This window comes from Rousettus aegyptiacus, unplaced genomic scaffold, assembly GCF_014176215.1.
Source record: "Rousettus aegyptiacus isolate mRouAeg1 unplaced genomic scaffold, mRouAeg1.p scaffold_m13_p_13, whole genome shotgun sequence".
Taxonomy (NCBI): domain Eukaryota; kingdom Metazoa; phylum Chordata; class Mammalia; order Chiroptera; family Pteropodidae; genus Rousettus; species Rousettus aegyptiacus.
Window position 1 is genome coordinate 26286208 of NW_023416288.1, and position 15668 is coordinate 26301875.

At 33.4% G+C, this 15668-nt stretch overlaps 1 protein-coding gene across 4 annotated transcripts in view; it reads right to left on the bottom strand.

Moving 5' to 3' along the window:
• The window catches only part of DGKB (diacylglycerol kinase beta), a 583166-nt gene that overhangs the window by 448366 nt on the left and 119132 nt on the right, over positions 1-15668 (bottom strand). For 3 of the 4 annotated variants that reach the window (XM_036230387.1, XM_036230386.1, XM_036230385.1), the window contains 2 exons: positions 14632-14652; positions 4726-4879 (listed from right to left, as the gene is read on the bottom strand). In XM_036230387.1, coding sequence (XP_036086280.1) covers positions 4726-4879; positions 14632-14652 — 175 coding nt within the window. The remainder of the gene's footprint in view (positions 1-4725; positions 4880-14631; positions 14653-15668) is intronic. The other variant, XM_036230388.1, reaches the window with a different exon arrangement.

Here is a 15668-nt window from a genome sequence, read left to right on the forward strand (position 1 = left end):
TGATCATTGCATTCCTGGCATTCGTCATTGCATATACTAATGAATTAGAGTAAAGCATTAGCTGAGGCTTGAAATAGTTGGGTTTTGTTAAAAGGGGAAAGGAAACTTCATTCAGGAAAGTACAGAGTTCTAAATAAGCAGAGCCTTTTTAAGTCTCAGCAAACAGTTAGATAGGAAAAGCATCAGGAGTACATGGGGTAAGGAGACAGAATTTTGGACCACAGGCAGACTCTACAAACTATAAGGCATTGGGCTTAATTCTGTGGAACTCAGATGTTATCATCTTCTTCATGGCCCTGCTCAGGACCTGTGGTCTCATTAAGGGCACTTCAGAAGGGGGTGCCTCAAAAAGAGGGGGAAAGGCAGAGCGACTAGGACTCCTGTACTCATATCTCCCCTGCACCCCTTCCCTTCACCAAAGAAACTCTGCTTTAACTGGTTTTAAAAAAAAGTTTGAAATAAAAGTTTAAAAAACATTCCATGAGATGACAGTAAAGACCTGAAACTTGGAAACCCTGGAGTAATATATTTAATATAATTAAGCTTCTGTGTGAGAAATAACATTTTGGAGATGAAAAGTCAGGGCCCACTGGGAGCCATGCTAATTGACGGTCTATAATACAAACAATGATGAATCAAACTGACACTGGCAGAAGGTGAGAAGTTATCGTGAATAATAGAAAGCCTTTTGTAATTAGCGAAACATGAGGCACTGTAGAGCAGGAAGAATACAAAAATTTTAGAGTAGGAAAATTATTAGATTCTTGGGCTCCATTCACCAACAGAGAAGACAGGAATAGAAGCAGGTTTGGGTAGCATATAATTATTTGACTTTCGGACATATCTAATTTGACTCCTTATGGGACATCCAGATGAAGGTCTCCATCAGGAATATAGCTAATATTCTGTGAGCTGAAGTAAATCTTCTGGGCTGTATAGGGAATAATTGAGGCATTTTTGTATGATGTGAAAAAATGTCATCTGTTAAGAAAGAGGAAAGATGTGAATAAACTAAAAAAGCTTTTAAAAGTTTAACTTAATTGATTTAGCTGAAAATATCAAGAATAAATACATTTTATAATAGATTTTTTTTTTTAACTGAAATGTTGTTAAAGCCATGTTAATACTAGGTGTTAGGAACTTGTAGTGGCAACATTCTGCATCTTTATGAAATTTCTCCCTGGTTATGCTCAGTGTTCAAGTTATAGGAACTGAAATATAAGATCACAATATAGAGTCATCGTTAAGAGTTTATAAGCCACTTGCAGAAAAATGAAGTTTCTAAATGAATGAACAATTCTGCAAAGAGAGTAGTTCAAGTGATAGATTTTAGGAGTAAAGGTAGGATAAGAAGTTGGTCATTAGGCTAGCAGAGATAGGTGAGAAATTAAGAAACTGACATTTACAATGAATAAGAAGAGATTATGAGAAAGATGGTACATTAGAAATATCTTTAAATATTAAAAGTCCAACATAGGAACAGTAGAAGTAATCACCTTATATTTAAGTAGGTGATAAGACACACTTACATTGGAATAAAATGTTCCAAAAAATAAATCATCCACTACACAAAATGCCAGATGGATCATTAGGTATTACAAGCTTAACACATCTACACACACAAACTTCATACCCATTTATAATTATTTAAATTTTTTATTCTATAAAAACTATTTTTTCACTCTTACCATACTTGATTATAATTCATTAACAAGAAGAGCTTGTTTTTCATTTCTAGTTTTAGTTTTTATTGAGAAGGTTTTATTATTCAGTTGATATACAGAGTCAAGAATAGCTATCATATTCCCAATAGTGCTGTGGAAGTAAAATATGGTGAACCGTAAAAGGGGATAAACAGAGCAGATTATAGCACTTCTCTATTCAAAAGTTATTCATGATTTCCAACCACAAATATATCTTATGTAGATGACTTAGATTATTGCAAAGCAATGTTGTAGAAATAAAAATACATGTATTTTTCAGTTTCTAAGTCAAGGATACCCCAAGCCTGGAAAAGTCTATTGTTGTCTAGTGTTTCATATTACCCAGAAGAAAAAAAACAGCAAAGGTTAAGTCTGAAAAGTATGCAGGATTAGAAACAATCCTACAAAGAACACTATGCACTTATGTTTTTAAATAAGGAGGCCAAGTTTTGAAAAGGAATCACAGTTTATTATTGCTACATAAAGGTTACACAGCCTCTCCTACAATTCCTTTCAAGTAGGTCTGTGCAGAATATGTGATTGTCCCAAATGAAGTATGAGCTATTTTTCCTTATTATTTTTTCTATCTTGAAACCTGATTTGATTTCTATTCCTTATAAATATGGCATTTCTTATGCAGTTCTATATGTTATTTGAATAAAAAGGAGGTTTGAGATTTGAATTTCTGGGAACACTAAGTAATTTATGTTTTCTATCCTTTCTGACATTAAATTATTCAGACCGTAAACATATCAAAAAATGTTTCCCCCTTTCCATTCTCAAAACCCAAAGCCAGTATCACTTCATGTAAAATTAAATAAGGAACACTGTTGTTATTTTATTCGATCTAAGGTATGTGCAGTCCATTTAAAGCATGAAATGGAGAAGTAGGAAGCTTTAATTTCTAGATCACCGTAAGCAATTGTCCCATTTTAAAATGATCAGCCATGAACACTGGTAAGCTCTGACATCACACTTTAAGGACACATCAAATGGATCTCATTCAGAGAAGAACAGCAAATGTGAGTCCTCTCAATCAATTCATGAGAGGAATTGTTTTAAAAACTAAAAATATTGTATGGTTAAAGATAAGGATAAATACTAATTGTTATATAATTTGAAGGGATCAAATATATTCTGTGGAAGACGGTGTATACTTGTTTTAAAACTAGCTTGGACCATCATCTCATTGCTCTAGGGAAAATATATTTCATTAACAGAAGGGGGAGGCAGCACGACATAAGGCTTAATAATGTGGACTTTTCATCAAATTGCCTGTTTTCTTTATGCCTGAACCACCTATTTCTCAATTATAGGTTTTAAATTTTTATTTACCAGAGTGCCAGTTACTGAACTTCCTCTCACTGCTTTACACACACTTTGATATTCTACTTTGTGATGCTCGAGCCGGAAATTTCTGGACCAGTGGCTCCCCTGGGATTCTCTAGGCCCTTTTCAGGGGATTTGTAAAGTCAAAACATGTTCAACAATGATTCTGAGATATCGTTTGCTTTTTTCACTCTCATACTCTTATGAGTACATAGCGGTGTTTCCAAGAAGCTACATGGCATATGGCAACACGGAAGCAGGAAGACATAGATTTGTTCCATGAAGCCAGACATCAAGACATAGTAATAAAAAAAATGCCACTCTTCTCAAAATATGTTTTAAAAAGTCATTCCCATGAAGATATGTTATTCTTGTTAACATGTAATGAGTTGCTCATTATTATTTTTAAAATGTCTCATCTCTAATATGGCAAATAGCAATAGAGGTCACCCACATAAACAAAAGCTTTTTGGGGTCCTCAAAAATTTTTAAGGTCCCAAAAAAGCCCTGAGATCAAAGAGTTTGAGAAACACTGCTAGAGACCACATTTCTCCCTTGCCAGCTAGAAACCTATGAGATTCAAGGGGGTAATACAGAGACATTAGAAGGAAGGAAAGACAAGGGACTAGTTTCTGCTAGTCTGCCCGCACTTCCTGTTGGATTTCTCCAGCATTTAACCCTTGCAGCACATGGCTGCAGGAGCAATAGGCTCTAGTCTCCAGCTTATTCCACACCAAGAAAGGCACTGTGAGCTCCAGTGACAGGGTCCTGCACAGACCATGGTGATTCTTTGAAAGGGTCGATATCCAAGGTGCAGGCCTTTCCATGAGCTCCTGAGCTACCAACATCAGCCAGGAAATATCCCTTTCACAGACATCTAAGGGCAAGATCTGCCAGTCAACACTCCATCTCTCAGAACTCTGCAGCTCAGCTCAAAGAGGACCTTCCTTTAAGCTTCTGGGTTTCGATTATTCCAAACTACGGCCATCATGTGCTTCAATCTCTGCATTATCTCAATGCTTGTCTGCTTTTCCAGCTTTCCAATACTGTTTAACCAATTTCCTATCTCACATAGATTTCTACTTTTCCTGAATGGATGGCAACTGACATAATTAGCAACAGACAATTAATGTATTAGTCATCTCTAAAGAGCTACACATAATGAAAGCTCTAATCACCTGCTATGGTGACAAAAATTTAATTAAGTATCCAAGAGAAAAATCAAAACACTTTTCTCATGTTACAAATATAAAAATGTGAAAGTATATTGATATTTCCCACAATTGACATTAAATGTTTTCTAGACATAACTGCTTTGTGGAGAGATATATATATTTTATATATATATATATATATATATATATATATATATATATATATAATACAATCATTTAAAAGACCATTTTTCTATATTTGATGAAAGTATCCCTTAAAATTATTACCTAAACATAGACTTCTAAGACAATAAATGACAAGCAATGGATAAAGATAAAGTATATTTTAACTAATGTTTAGGATTTATTATTTTGGGGACATTTTAAATACTTTACAGAATCTTAGTATGAAAGTATAAATCTTATAACAAAGGTGAATTTTAAGCAAATCAGCTCTTCTCTTATAAAGAACTTGATATTGATTTTCCCTTTGAGGTTTTTACTGAATATAGATTTTTAAAGTAAATAATTCAACTTACCACCCGAAAGGAGAGCAGGCTTACTTTTTACCATTGGACTAGAATGAGGAAACTTGTTGCTAAATGACATGAATAGGTGTGCTGTGAAATCATCGGGAAGCTCAGCTTCCAGGAATGTCTTCATAAATAGCTTGAAACCTTCGAAATCTATTGTCTGAAAAAAAAAATTATATTTAAAGACTTGGCCAATGTTAAGATGTTATTATGCTATGTTCAAAATCATTACCAATAGAAATGACCTCATTTTTATATTTAAATCTACAAAAGGTAAGTGACTAAAAACAGATCGGGCAGTTCTAGGCTGACACTGGTAATTAGATGCATGTCTTACCTGCGGTGGTGTAGCAGGAAAAACAGAAGCCTTCCACCAGACAGTTCTGTATGACCTTAAAAATGTACTCTTTGAAACTTAGTTTCCTTCTCTGTAAATTGGGAATAATACTCCTAATCACACACATTTGCTGTAACGATTAAATCAGACCATTAAAGTGAACATGCCAATGCAGAACCATGAAGACTCCAAAGAAAGGTATTTCTCTTATCTACTTTCTTTGTTTCTCATGATAAATACTGTTTTAACAATAGGAAATAGTAGTTAACGTTCAAGTTTCACCCTAACACCAAGATCAGCAGATGAAAGTTCCAAAGTGAAATTCTAAAACTTGCTATGCAGACTTTCAAAGAAACCTATTTCAAGATTCTTGTCCAATCTTATTCACTGCAGGACTATAAAAGAGTGAACATTTCTTTTGAGAGAACCATTGTCACGTTACGAGTTTCCACATCCTCTTGGGGAAATGGTGACAGCAGCCACTTTCTATTCTCAAGCTAATAAGATTTTACATGAGCTACCCAGAGAGCTTGCTTTCTCCAAGCAAGGGAAGACAAGGGGCCAGGAACTGAATTTCTCCTGGGAAATTAGGGCAAAGGCAAGTGAATGGTACTGTATTAGGCTTGGCCAACAGTCTCTGTGACTTCAAGGACAACAGTGCATATTTTGAAATAGATGCAGACCACACGGAAGAGAAGGCCAGTGAAGTTGTATAGGGTCCTATCTAGTAGGCCATTTGAAGAGACAGGGAGAACTACAAAGAAGCTGGAATAAAGCCACATATGTCCAGATCAAGAGAGTACAGGGACAATAGGCCTCAAAGGAAGCATTTGAAGGGTATTTTTTTTCCTCATCCAGTTTAATGTAACTGAGATTAAATTAAAAATAGGAAACCCACATGCACAAATATTTGGCAGACTGATGTTCTTAATTTTGTTCAAACTCCTGGCAGATGAACATAAAAGTAATTCCTTAAACTGATATTTTGGGTTAAAAGTCTGTTTTTCATATGTAATATTGAGGTCAGGTGGTAGGTAATAATGAATTTTATTATTTTGAATAAACTTGAAATGTAATATGACATATAAGGACATCATTAGAGAAAGTAAATTTTTGTTGATCAGATCATGTGCCAATTAAGTATATGTACTATGTACACTTTTGTTCCTCATCTAATCTCAAAGCAATAATAAAAAAAAAAACTTCACTGTTTACTAATGGTTCCAAGATTCTGTCTATACCTTTATGTGATATTCTCAGTTTAGTTTAGTCTGCTTTTCTTATCCATTCTCAGATGGGCAATTCAGATGTTTATATTTGTGGCAATAAAAAGACTTCATTTTATTCTATATTTAATAGATCATCACTACCACAGATTATTGCAAATTCCACTTATGAATGGAACCACATACCTAAAAACTATGAAAAATATTAAAAATATAAGAACAGCCTCAAATAACAGGAGTACTTTCAAAATGCATTTTGCCACAGTGAATAAAGCTAAGGTTTTAAAATATGCAGATAAGGCTATCAGCTAGACTGCGGCATACAAATGTTTTCCTGAGCAGGGGCACCTATCCTTACTGCTGGCTCCTGAGAGACGTCCTGGTGAAAGAGAAGCAATCCACTTTCAGTTGGATGGGTCACTAACACTGAGAGATATATCTATAATTTTTCAACATGTATAAAAATCCACAGGTAACAAGGAGTTAATTGTACTGCAAAGTTATAGGAAGTTTATTTGATGAACATATACATAGGCGTTGTGGTTAGAAGCAAGGTTGTATATAGTTCCTCTTCCTTCTGTACTCCAAGCCTTTTGGCATCAGCAATCTCTCAGGAACAACAGATGGTAGGAGCATAGTTTTTAAGTCAGGCTACACTACCTGGATCAACTCTCGGATCCAACACCTTCTTGCTGTATGATGATGAGCAGGTATGGCACCCCTCTTAATAAAAATAACTCAGTCCCTTTTTTTTTTTTTTTGCGGTTATCAAGAAAACTTTCTTAACTTTCTCATGACATAGCACTCCCTTGCTCTGTAAGTAAAAAACCGCTTAGTTTTATTCTCTGAAAGCTTTAAGCCTTTTCTCCATATAAAATCAACTATTCAGGGTTATTGCTTAAATGTAATATAAAATTGATGTAAATTGATATAAAGAGTACTTAATGTACCCTTGGGCATTTAGTATGCAAAATAAAAATAAATAAATAAATAAATAAAAGGAAGCAATGGTTTGTGGTCAGTTAGATTTTTTATTATCTTAATCTGCTCTGTTCTTTATTGTTCCAGAAAACTGAAAAATTCACTTTACCTTCCCAAATCAAACTTGCAATTTTTCGGATCTTAGATATTTGCTATAATTGTTCTGTATCAGGCAATATGGCAAATTACTGCTTTCAGAAAGCAAGCATTTAAAAACAGATTGTCTTACTTTTAAAAATAAAAGCCTACTACAGACATAAGAAGAATAAAAATTTCCTTATTTCTTAAATGATTTCTATCAGACGATTTCATCCTATTTACCACTGAAGTTTTACTGATGATATAAACTTTCTTCAAAATCTTTACAGTGTCAGTGGGAGCAAATTTCCTTTCTCCTACATTTCCTGTCATTACACACCATTTACAATGTTGCAAAACTCAAACTTCTTTAAAGTTAAAAATATTAGCAGCTTCAGTGTCCAATTCATTGAGGAATTATTCTTTAATGTCTTTCCTAGTTAACCCATCTCCTCCTTTTCTTATTAGTAAAAGATTTCAAATCTCTTCTAAAATTCTATGCTGTTTAAAATATCAAACATTTCTGTAAGTGAATAGATACTGTCCTCAATCTATATATTTTCTGTATCTCATGATTTAATAGAACATTTCCAAATTTAGGTATTGTATTTTTTTTACTGCTGTTATGAAGCAGCATTCAAACTGATTTTTGAAGATCATGACCTTTAAATAGAATGAGATCATTTATATGCGTATCGACGGAAACACTAATGAAAAAAGTGGGTCACACTTAATTGAATTGGCTATAAGCTCAGAAACACATACACCAAACAATTTTTAAAATTTTGAAAACTGCTTTTTCATTTTTTTCTTCTGTAAGTAGCATCCATAGACTATTTAGGGAGATAACACAGAAAATCTGTAAAGAATACAGACTGATGAAGCTGCTCAGATGTTGTTGCCAAATTGGCACAAATTCAAAACACATTTCTATATGCTTTTCATTATATCTGACCATCTGGACCCTTTGTTTTTAAATCTCTATTAATACTAAATAAATGGCACTACTACTCATCCAAATAGATTCAAAGTGAGTGAAAATAAATGTCGTCATGTTATCATTATTTTATTTTGGCAGTCTCACGATGGATGGAGATTTTCTTGTACTCAGCAAATATTCACTGTGCACCCACTTTGCACTAGGTTCTGCTCTGGGTGTTTGAATAAAGATGTTACCGGAACATGCAAAAGTCCTTCCCATCAGGGGTTTATCTACAAATAAAGGGGATAAGAAAACAACAGTGTTGTAGGAAAAATAAAGAAGACAGAGGTTTATATACTTGGGGGAGGGCTGCTTGCAGTTTTAACTCTGATCATCAGAAAATGAGAAAACATTCTTTGAATAAAGATTTGAAATGTGGGAGAGAGCTTTGTACATATTTGGAGAAAGAGCATTCCAGATAGCCAAAACAGGTAGGGCAAATGCCCTGAGGTATAAAGATGCTCCTGTTTTAGAGGAATTTCTAAAGGAGCCAGTGAGGAGAAGCAGGAGACTGGAGCATGAGTAAGGGAGGACTGGAACAGTAGGAGATACTGTCAAAGACATGATCTTTGGTGGTGTGTAGACTGGGGTAGATAATGACGGTTATCAGACCATCAATAGTTATGACTTGAGGGTAGAGTGAGAGGAAGAGTCATTGGAGGGTGTGCAGAGGAAATCACATGATTTGAGATATTTATTAATTAGCTATGTATACAAGTTTGAAAATGTGAAAAGTGAACTTAGACTATCTTTTGTTTGATGTAAAGGAATATTATTATGGCCACATGATCTTGTTAATTAATAAATGGTCTTTAAAAGACAAAAATGAATCACCGAACTATTATAGATTAGCTAGACAAAACCATGAACAAATAATTGACTTTAACTCATTTCTTAACAAGTGCTGATTGAGTACCTAGTATGCAGACCATAATACTATGTTAGCTACTGGGCAAAAGAACATGGCTAACTTTCTGAGATTTCAAATACACATTTGTGATATGAAATACTTTCATTTTTAAATGTCTCATTTCTTATATTTATCTTGTCCTATAATTGATTGTTCATTACTTGAGAGCTGCTTGATAGTCCCCTAAAACTGCCATGGAGAAACACCCTCTATAGAGGAAGAATAAAAATTGTGAAAATCTGGAATTTTTAAAAATTACTTCTGGAAAATAAAAAATTGTTTACCACGTCGGAGGCAAATACCCCATTAATTGTAGCTTTACCTAAGACTAACAATTATTAAGACTCAGTAGAGAGAAAATTAGACATGTATTTTTTAGTAAAGGATGTTAAATAGCAAGAATAACAAATAGTGTTACTCCCAGTTATTTTAGTATATAATTACAAAATGCAAATGATGGATTGGAAGAATTTTAAACAGAATGTTTTTATCATGATATTCAGTATATCTTATAATCAAGGATCTGTATCCAACTAAGTTTTGCACTTCAGTTAGCATCTGTTTGAATCTATTATGACACTATCTTGTCTATTTTTCAGTGCTATGACTAGGACAGGTGTAAGCTGTTACCGAAGCACACATATAAATTCTCTAAAGTTATTCTCCTTGAAAAACAAAACCCAATAAAATTTCTTGAACTATGCATATATAATTTTCATTAATAGTATCATTTCTTAATTATTGTATGTTCACATTTAAAGAAAATTTCAAAAGGGAGTTCTCTTAATGCAAGTATGTGTACAGGCAGATTTACAAGTATATCTTTTCTGCTAGACTAAGATCCAACATGACTTTGCATTATATAGTGTTTAATATAGTATCTTTTACATTATAGAGCCTCACTATATATTTGAGAATGGACACTAAAATAGAAAAAATAGCAAAATTTTATTCAAATACCTATTGTTAGCAGTCTAGCAAAAAAATTCATGTGAGGTGGTATGATTTGTAAAATAGAATATATACAAAATGCCCTCAGCAAGGCTAAATCGTTTATGTAATAAATCTCAAATGAGATTAAACTGTAATAGTATATGACTATATATTTAATATTACAGCAAATTAAACAAAACAAAATCAATGAAACTAAAGATAACGAAATAACTAAGAATTTGAAAGAATTCTGATCTTTTTAATCCATCACAGCCCAAATCTACCAGTGTAAGTACTCTGAGGGGTGGAAGTCCAGGAAATTCTCAGCCAATGCAAGAGATTAAAGGACTGAGGTTTTCCAAATGAGTCAGGGAATCCACTAAGTGTTTTTAAGGCTTAAGAATTCCCTGAGTTGAAGCATTTTGTCAACAATTTTTAAAATATATTTATTAGTTCAACACTCTTTGATAGCAAAGATCATCTTGCTCATTTCTATGTCTTCCAAAGGACCAGATGCAATATCTAATGTATTTTATAAATGCAGTAAATACATCGAGATGTAATCCAATAGCTTCTTTCTGTTCCAAATGCTTTTCTCACTTTCTGTATGTTTATCTCTGATAGGTGGCTGTTTTATGCCAAACTCCTTAAAATTCTAATCTCTCCTTGTAATCTTTATAGTCAATGATACGTTCTATCACCAAATGGAAAGATGATTATCAGATATTTGATTAAAATATTTGTTGCATATAATGGAAACACTATATAAATGTCGCTGTGTTTAAGGAAATACGCTAAGTATATTAATATGTATTCTATATTTTTATCTTCACAATTACCCAGTGAGTAGATGCTATTATCACTCCTATTTTATAGATGAGGAAATTGAGGCTCAGAAAGTTAAAAAAATTCCCCCGGGTCTAAAAACTCCTAGTTAGTACCTAACTTCAAAGTCCACTATGTTATAGTTAATCAACATATAATTTTATGGACAGATTTCCTAATATTCATATATAGTAGAAGGTAATGCGCTACCGGTTTATCACTAACATCTCTATTCACAAGTCTATCAAAAACCCTTTGACATTCCAAATGTAACCTCTTAGTTTGACCATATATCTCAAATGTGCTTTAAATCTGCCCCCGGCCTCCATAATAATCTTCATTGTCATCCAGTTTTCATCACTTGACTGTGCTGCTTTAATAACTCAGAATTGGTATTCTCTTCTACTCAGTCTATTGTTCACATTGCCTTTGGAGTATTTTTCTAAGTGAAAAATTTTACTTGTTGATCTTAAAAGATATTATGTATAATATTTTTACCTATTAAAGAAAAACACTTAAAATCCTTAGACATTCTCATCCTTTCTATCCAAATCTTTAGATTTATTTTCCCCTAGTATCTTGCATTGCTCTGCTCAAAAAACTATTTCTGATGATTAAAACACACAGACCAAAAAAACATTAAACAAACCCTCAAAATCAACTTTAGGCGTAGCAAACACCAAAAGTATTTGTTCTACTTGTCCTTGAGAAAGTGCAAAAAAATCACCTAAATATCCCAGCTTTACTTTTTCCTCTAGTCTAGTTTTTATCTCCTATATAAATTATTTAATAAATGTTATAAAAAAAACAATATATAGAAAGTGTTTAAATTCCATATTTCAAAGTTGGCTGTTAGGATTAAACTCTGAAGTGCTAATAATTTATTTTCCAAATTATGTAAACTTATTTTCAAAACTCATTTGTAGAGAAACAATTAGAAGCTATTACTATGGACCTTAAATAACAATTTTTAAGTTTTTATATGTTTTTTCCAGAAAGTTAGAGGAGGAATAGATCAACTGTGACAGCTATCGCCCAGCCACTTGAAGCAGTCAATCAAATTTTCCATTTTAGAATAAGATGTGGCAGGTGGTCCATTCATAAACTCAAAATGTTGTCATAGGTATAAGATAATGTATTTTTTGTAAATGATGAGATTTGAGCCTCAGTGCAATTTACAAGAAAATTTCAAGAAGCTTTTCAATTAGTTTAATTATTAAATGATGTAAGTAATTAATCTTAAGTATTTATGTAAATATCTTCTCAGTTTGTTGGACATAATTTTATTCTATGCCACAGCAATTCTCTATCAAGGCATAAAAATTGAAGCCACATAGTGATATGAAACTTACTATACATTTCAACACTAATTAGTACATAGTCGATATCAGGTTAATAGACTTGTAGCAGGCATTTTATTATTCAGTTTGGTAGTGTGTTTTCAAAACTGTGTTCTGATTATAGGTTTGATAAGAAGAGGAAGATGACAAATTGTGTTGATAGTAATAGGGAAGAGAAGCAGAAATATTGATTAACTGATTAACATGTTACTTCCATTTCTTGCTAACGGACTGTCCTGATATTTATGTAGTTTGGGGAGGTGGAGCACATAAAACAAACATAATAACCCTACTACCATGACAACATTCTAGGTTGTGGCCAGCCTTTATAGATGAGAAGAGTGAGACTGAAAAAATCAAGGTTACAGAACTGGGTGCGGATATATCTCAGAGATTCTCACTTCCACCTTCATATGCCAGAAATTCGTATGAAATCATGTTGGTCGCTAAAGTGTGACCAACAGCCATTGCCTCTAAACATCAATGGAATACCTATATGTAACACAAAGAACTAATAATTTTACATAGAATTTAATCCTTTTAACAACTTGATAAGGCTGACAGTCTTATCTTACAAGTGAACAAACTGAGGCTACAAGAGATCAAATACTTGTCCAAGACCTGCTAATGCATGGCAAATGTGGAATTTGAACTCAGTTCAGTTGGATTCCTAAAACCATGTTTTCTCTGTTATACTTTCCAGATGTTTCCTTAATGGGAAAGTTTGAGTTAGGTTTGGAAGAACAATTACAGCTTACAATATCATTGCTTATAATTATACGTGTCAATATCCTTGTTAAAGACATTTAAAATATTACAGTAGCCAGCAGCAATACAAAATGTAGGTTTTGAATTCCCAGGCAATTTATTAAGGGATGGAAACAACTTGTCTAAATGTGATCTACACATTAACGAAAACTATAGTGCAGAATACCAAGGGCAAAGATAAAGGAACACCATGGAATTATGAAAATGTAATGGGCCAAGAATCATCTACGAACAGGTAATGTAGAAGAGAAAATCTATACTCACAGAATACTGATACACAACACAAATAAAGCAACAAATATTCAAGCCTTTATTATTTTTCCCTTAGGCTATTCTCAGCTTTCCCTGTTCTATCTATACTGAAATTGCTTGCCTACTAAATAATTGTATATGGAAGGAAGACCGAGCAAGGGGGCATGAGAGGAAGGAATTCATTTTGCTGACCCCAAGAAGAGGCAGGGCTAACTATGACATCAGTTTTCAGATAGTCTCTAGTGGGGATGCGGGTTGCGCAGAAAGGTGTGTTTGTTGATCAAGGTGCTAAACAAATGCCCCTTAATAGCTAAGGCCTGCTTCATAAAAACAACCATTCACTCCGAGGAGTTGCCTCCTAATACCATAAAGCTCATATAGCCTATCATTGGGGGAGCTAGTAGATTTCCACAAAGGTCAGAGAGGAGGTCAGGGATGGCCATCCTCTGAAGAAAGCTAGTAAAAGTCATCACAGTCAAAGATTGTAACATGTAGGACCTCTATCTAGGTCAGTCAAGATCATCCTGATACAATAAATTTGACTGCAACATGTTGGGAGATGAAATTAGTGCTTGCAATCATTGAAACAATAGGAAAACTATGAATAAGGAGCTACTAGTACAAACATATCCAGTATTGTCCAATGAGACAATGTTATAGCTTTAGACGACACATGTGTATTAGTAAGATATATTCCTAACGTAATAGAACAATCCATTTAGAGACCCCCAAAATGTGTTGTAGTTCTCTACATCCAACTTAACTATGAACCTAAAACTTCATTTATAAAATAGACTTTCCTAGAAAAGATGGGTTACTCTTTTTTCCCTGAAAGGGCAAAAATCAATAGCTTTTTAGCCATATTTCCATCACAAATTCTAATAGCGCTGTAGATCAAACTTTAAAAAGTCCTTATAGATTATATTTAAATGCAATTTTAAACTTCTTATTGTAAATTAATAAATTAGGATTTTCTTTAAATAAATAATTTATCTGAATCTGATTATGTTTGGTGAAATTAGAAAATTAATTCAAGACTCTATAAAACTAAAGCCCACAGTCTGGACACTTTTTGATTCCATTAATGTATCAACTCCTCCATTTCAGACTTTGATTTCACAGATAACAATCAATTATAACTTTATAAGTATTATAGAGAATCTTGCATATTATACAAATCTTACTGATGCAGAAGTATAGCTCAGTGATACAGATGAGAAATGTATAGCTCACATCAGAATGAAGAGAGATAGATTTTAATAGAAAAGAAATTGTCTTACTTGGTTAAGAATGTCTTGTTTCTGTGCATGCAAGGAAAGAAAGAATACAAGTATTAATGTAAGATAATTTATACTCATTATTGCATTATCCCTGATATTTTAACCAAAAGGTCAAGTTCGCAGATTGATTTTAAAAATACCCTATGATGCATGGGTCTCCAAATGTGGTTCCAAAACAGCAGCATCAGAGTCAACTGGGAAACTGATAGAAATAAAAGTTTTTGAATCCCACCCTAGAAACATGGAAACTAAGGAGAACGGTGGGGGAGCAGGCAGAAATCTGTGTTTTAAGAAGACCTCCAGGTGATTCTGATGCAAGCTAAAATTTGAGAATCGCTAACTAGATCAATCTTTGAAGGTAATAAGCAAACAGTCTAATTGACATGCTATAAATACAATGAATAACACATACGGTATGATTAAAGCCCTGTAGAGATTAGGGAATATACAGTATGTACAAAGATATATTAGATTATGAATACTTAGTCCTCACTCCTAATATTTCCTTCTTTTAGAAGAATATGCCTACCCTCTTTCTATACCTTTAAAAGTATCTTTCCATACATATGCCACTAATTTCTTCCCATAACTTTAGATGTAAATGGAAAATATAGAATTAAATTTAAAATCCAGGGATGGATGGATGGATGGATGGATGGATGGATGGAGATACACACACACACACACACACACACACACTAATGGCATTCATTTCAAACTGGTTATTTCTTATTATAAAATTCCACTACACTCATGAATAATTTATATCTTAATGTCCTGACTCTGTTTTACTATGAATACCCTCACTAAGACTGAATGGCTACTATAAACAAGCTGTAATCATACAATTTATATTATTCACATAAGATTAGATGGAGACTAATAGGAATCTCTTACCTTGTTAGGTATGAGTCAGTAATAATTATGGGCACTGGAATATGCCATACTTGTTACATATGCAATGTAATTCAGTGTACTATTTCATGCACACTGAATGACACTGCTTATTTGAAACACCTTTCCTTTCCCCTTATTCT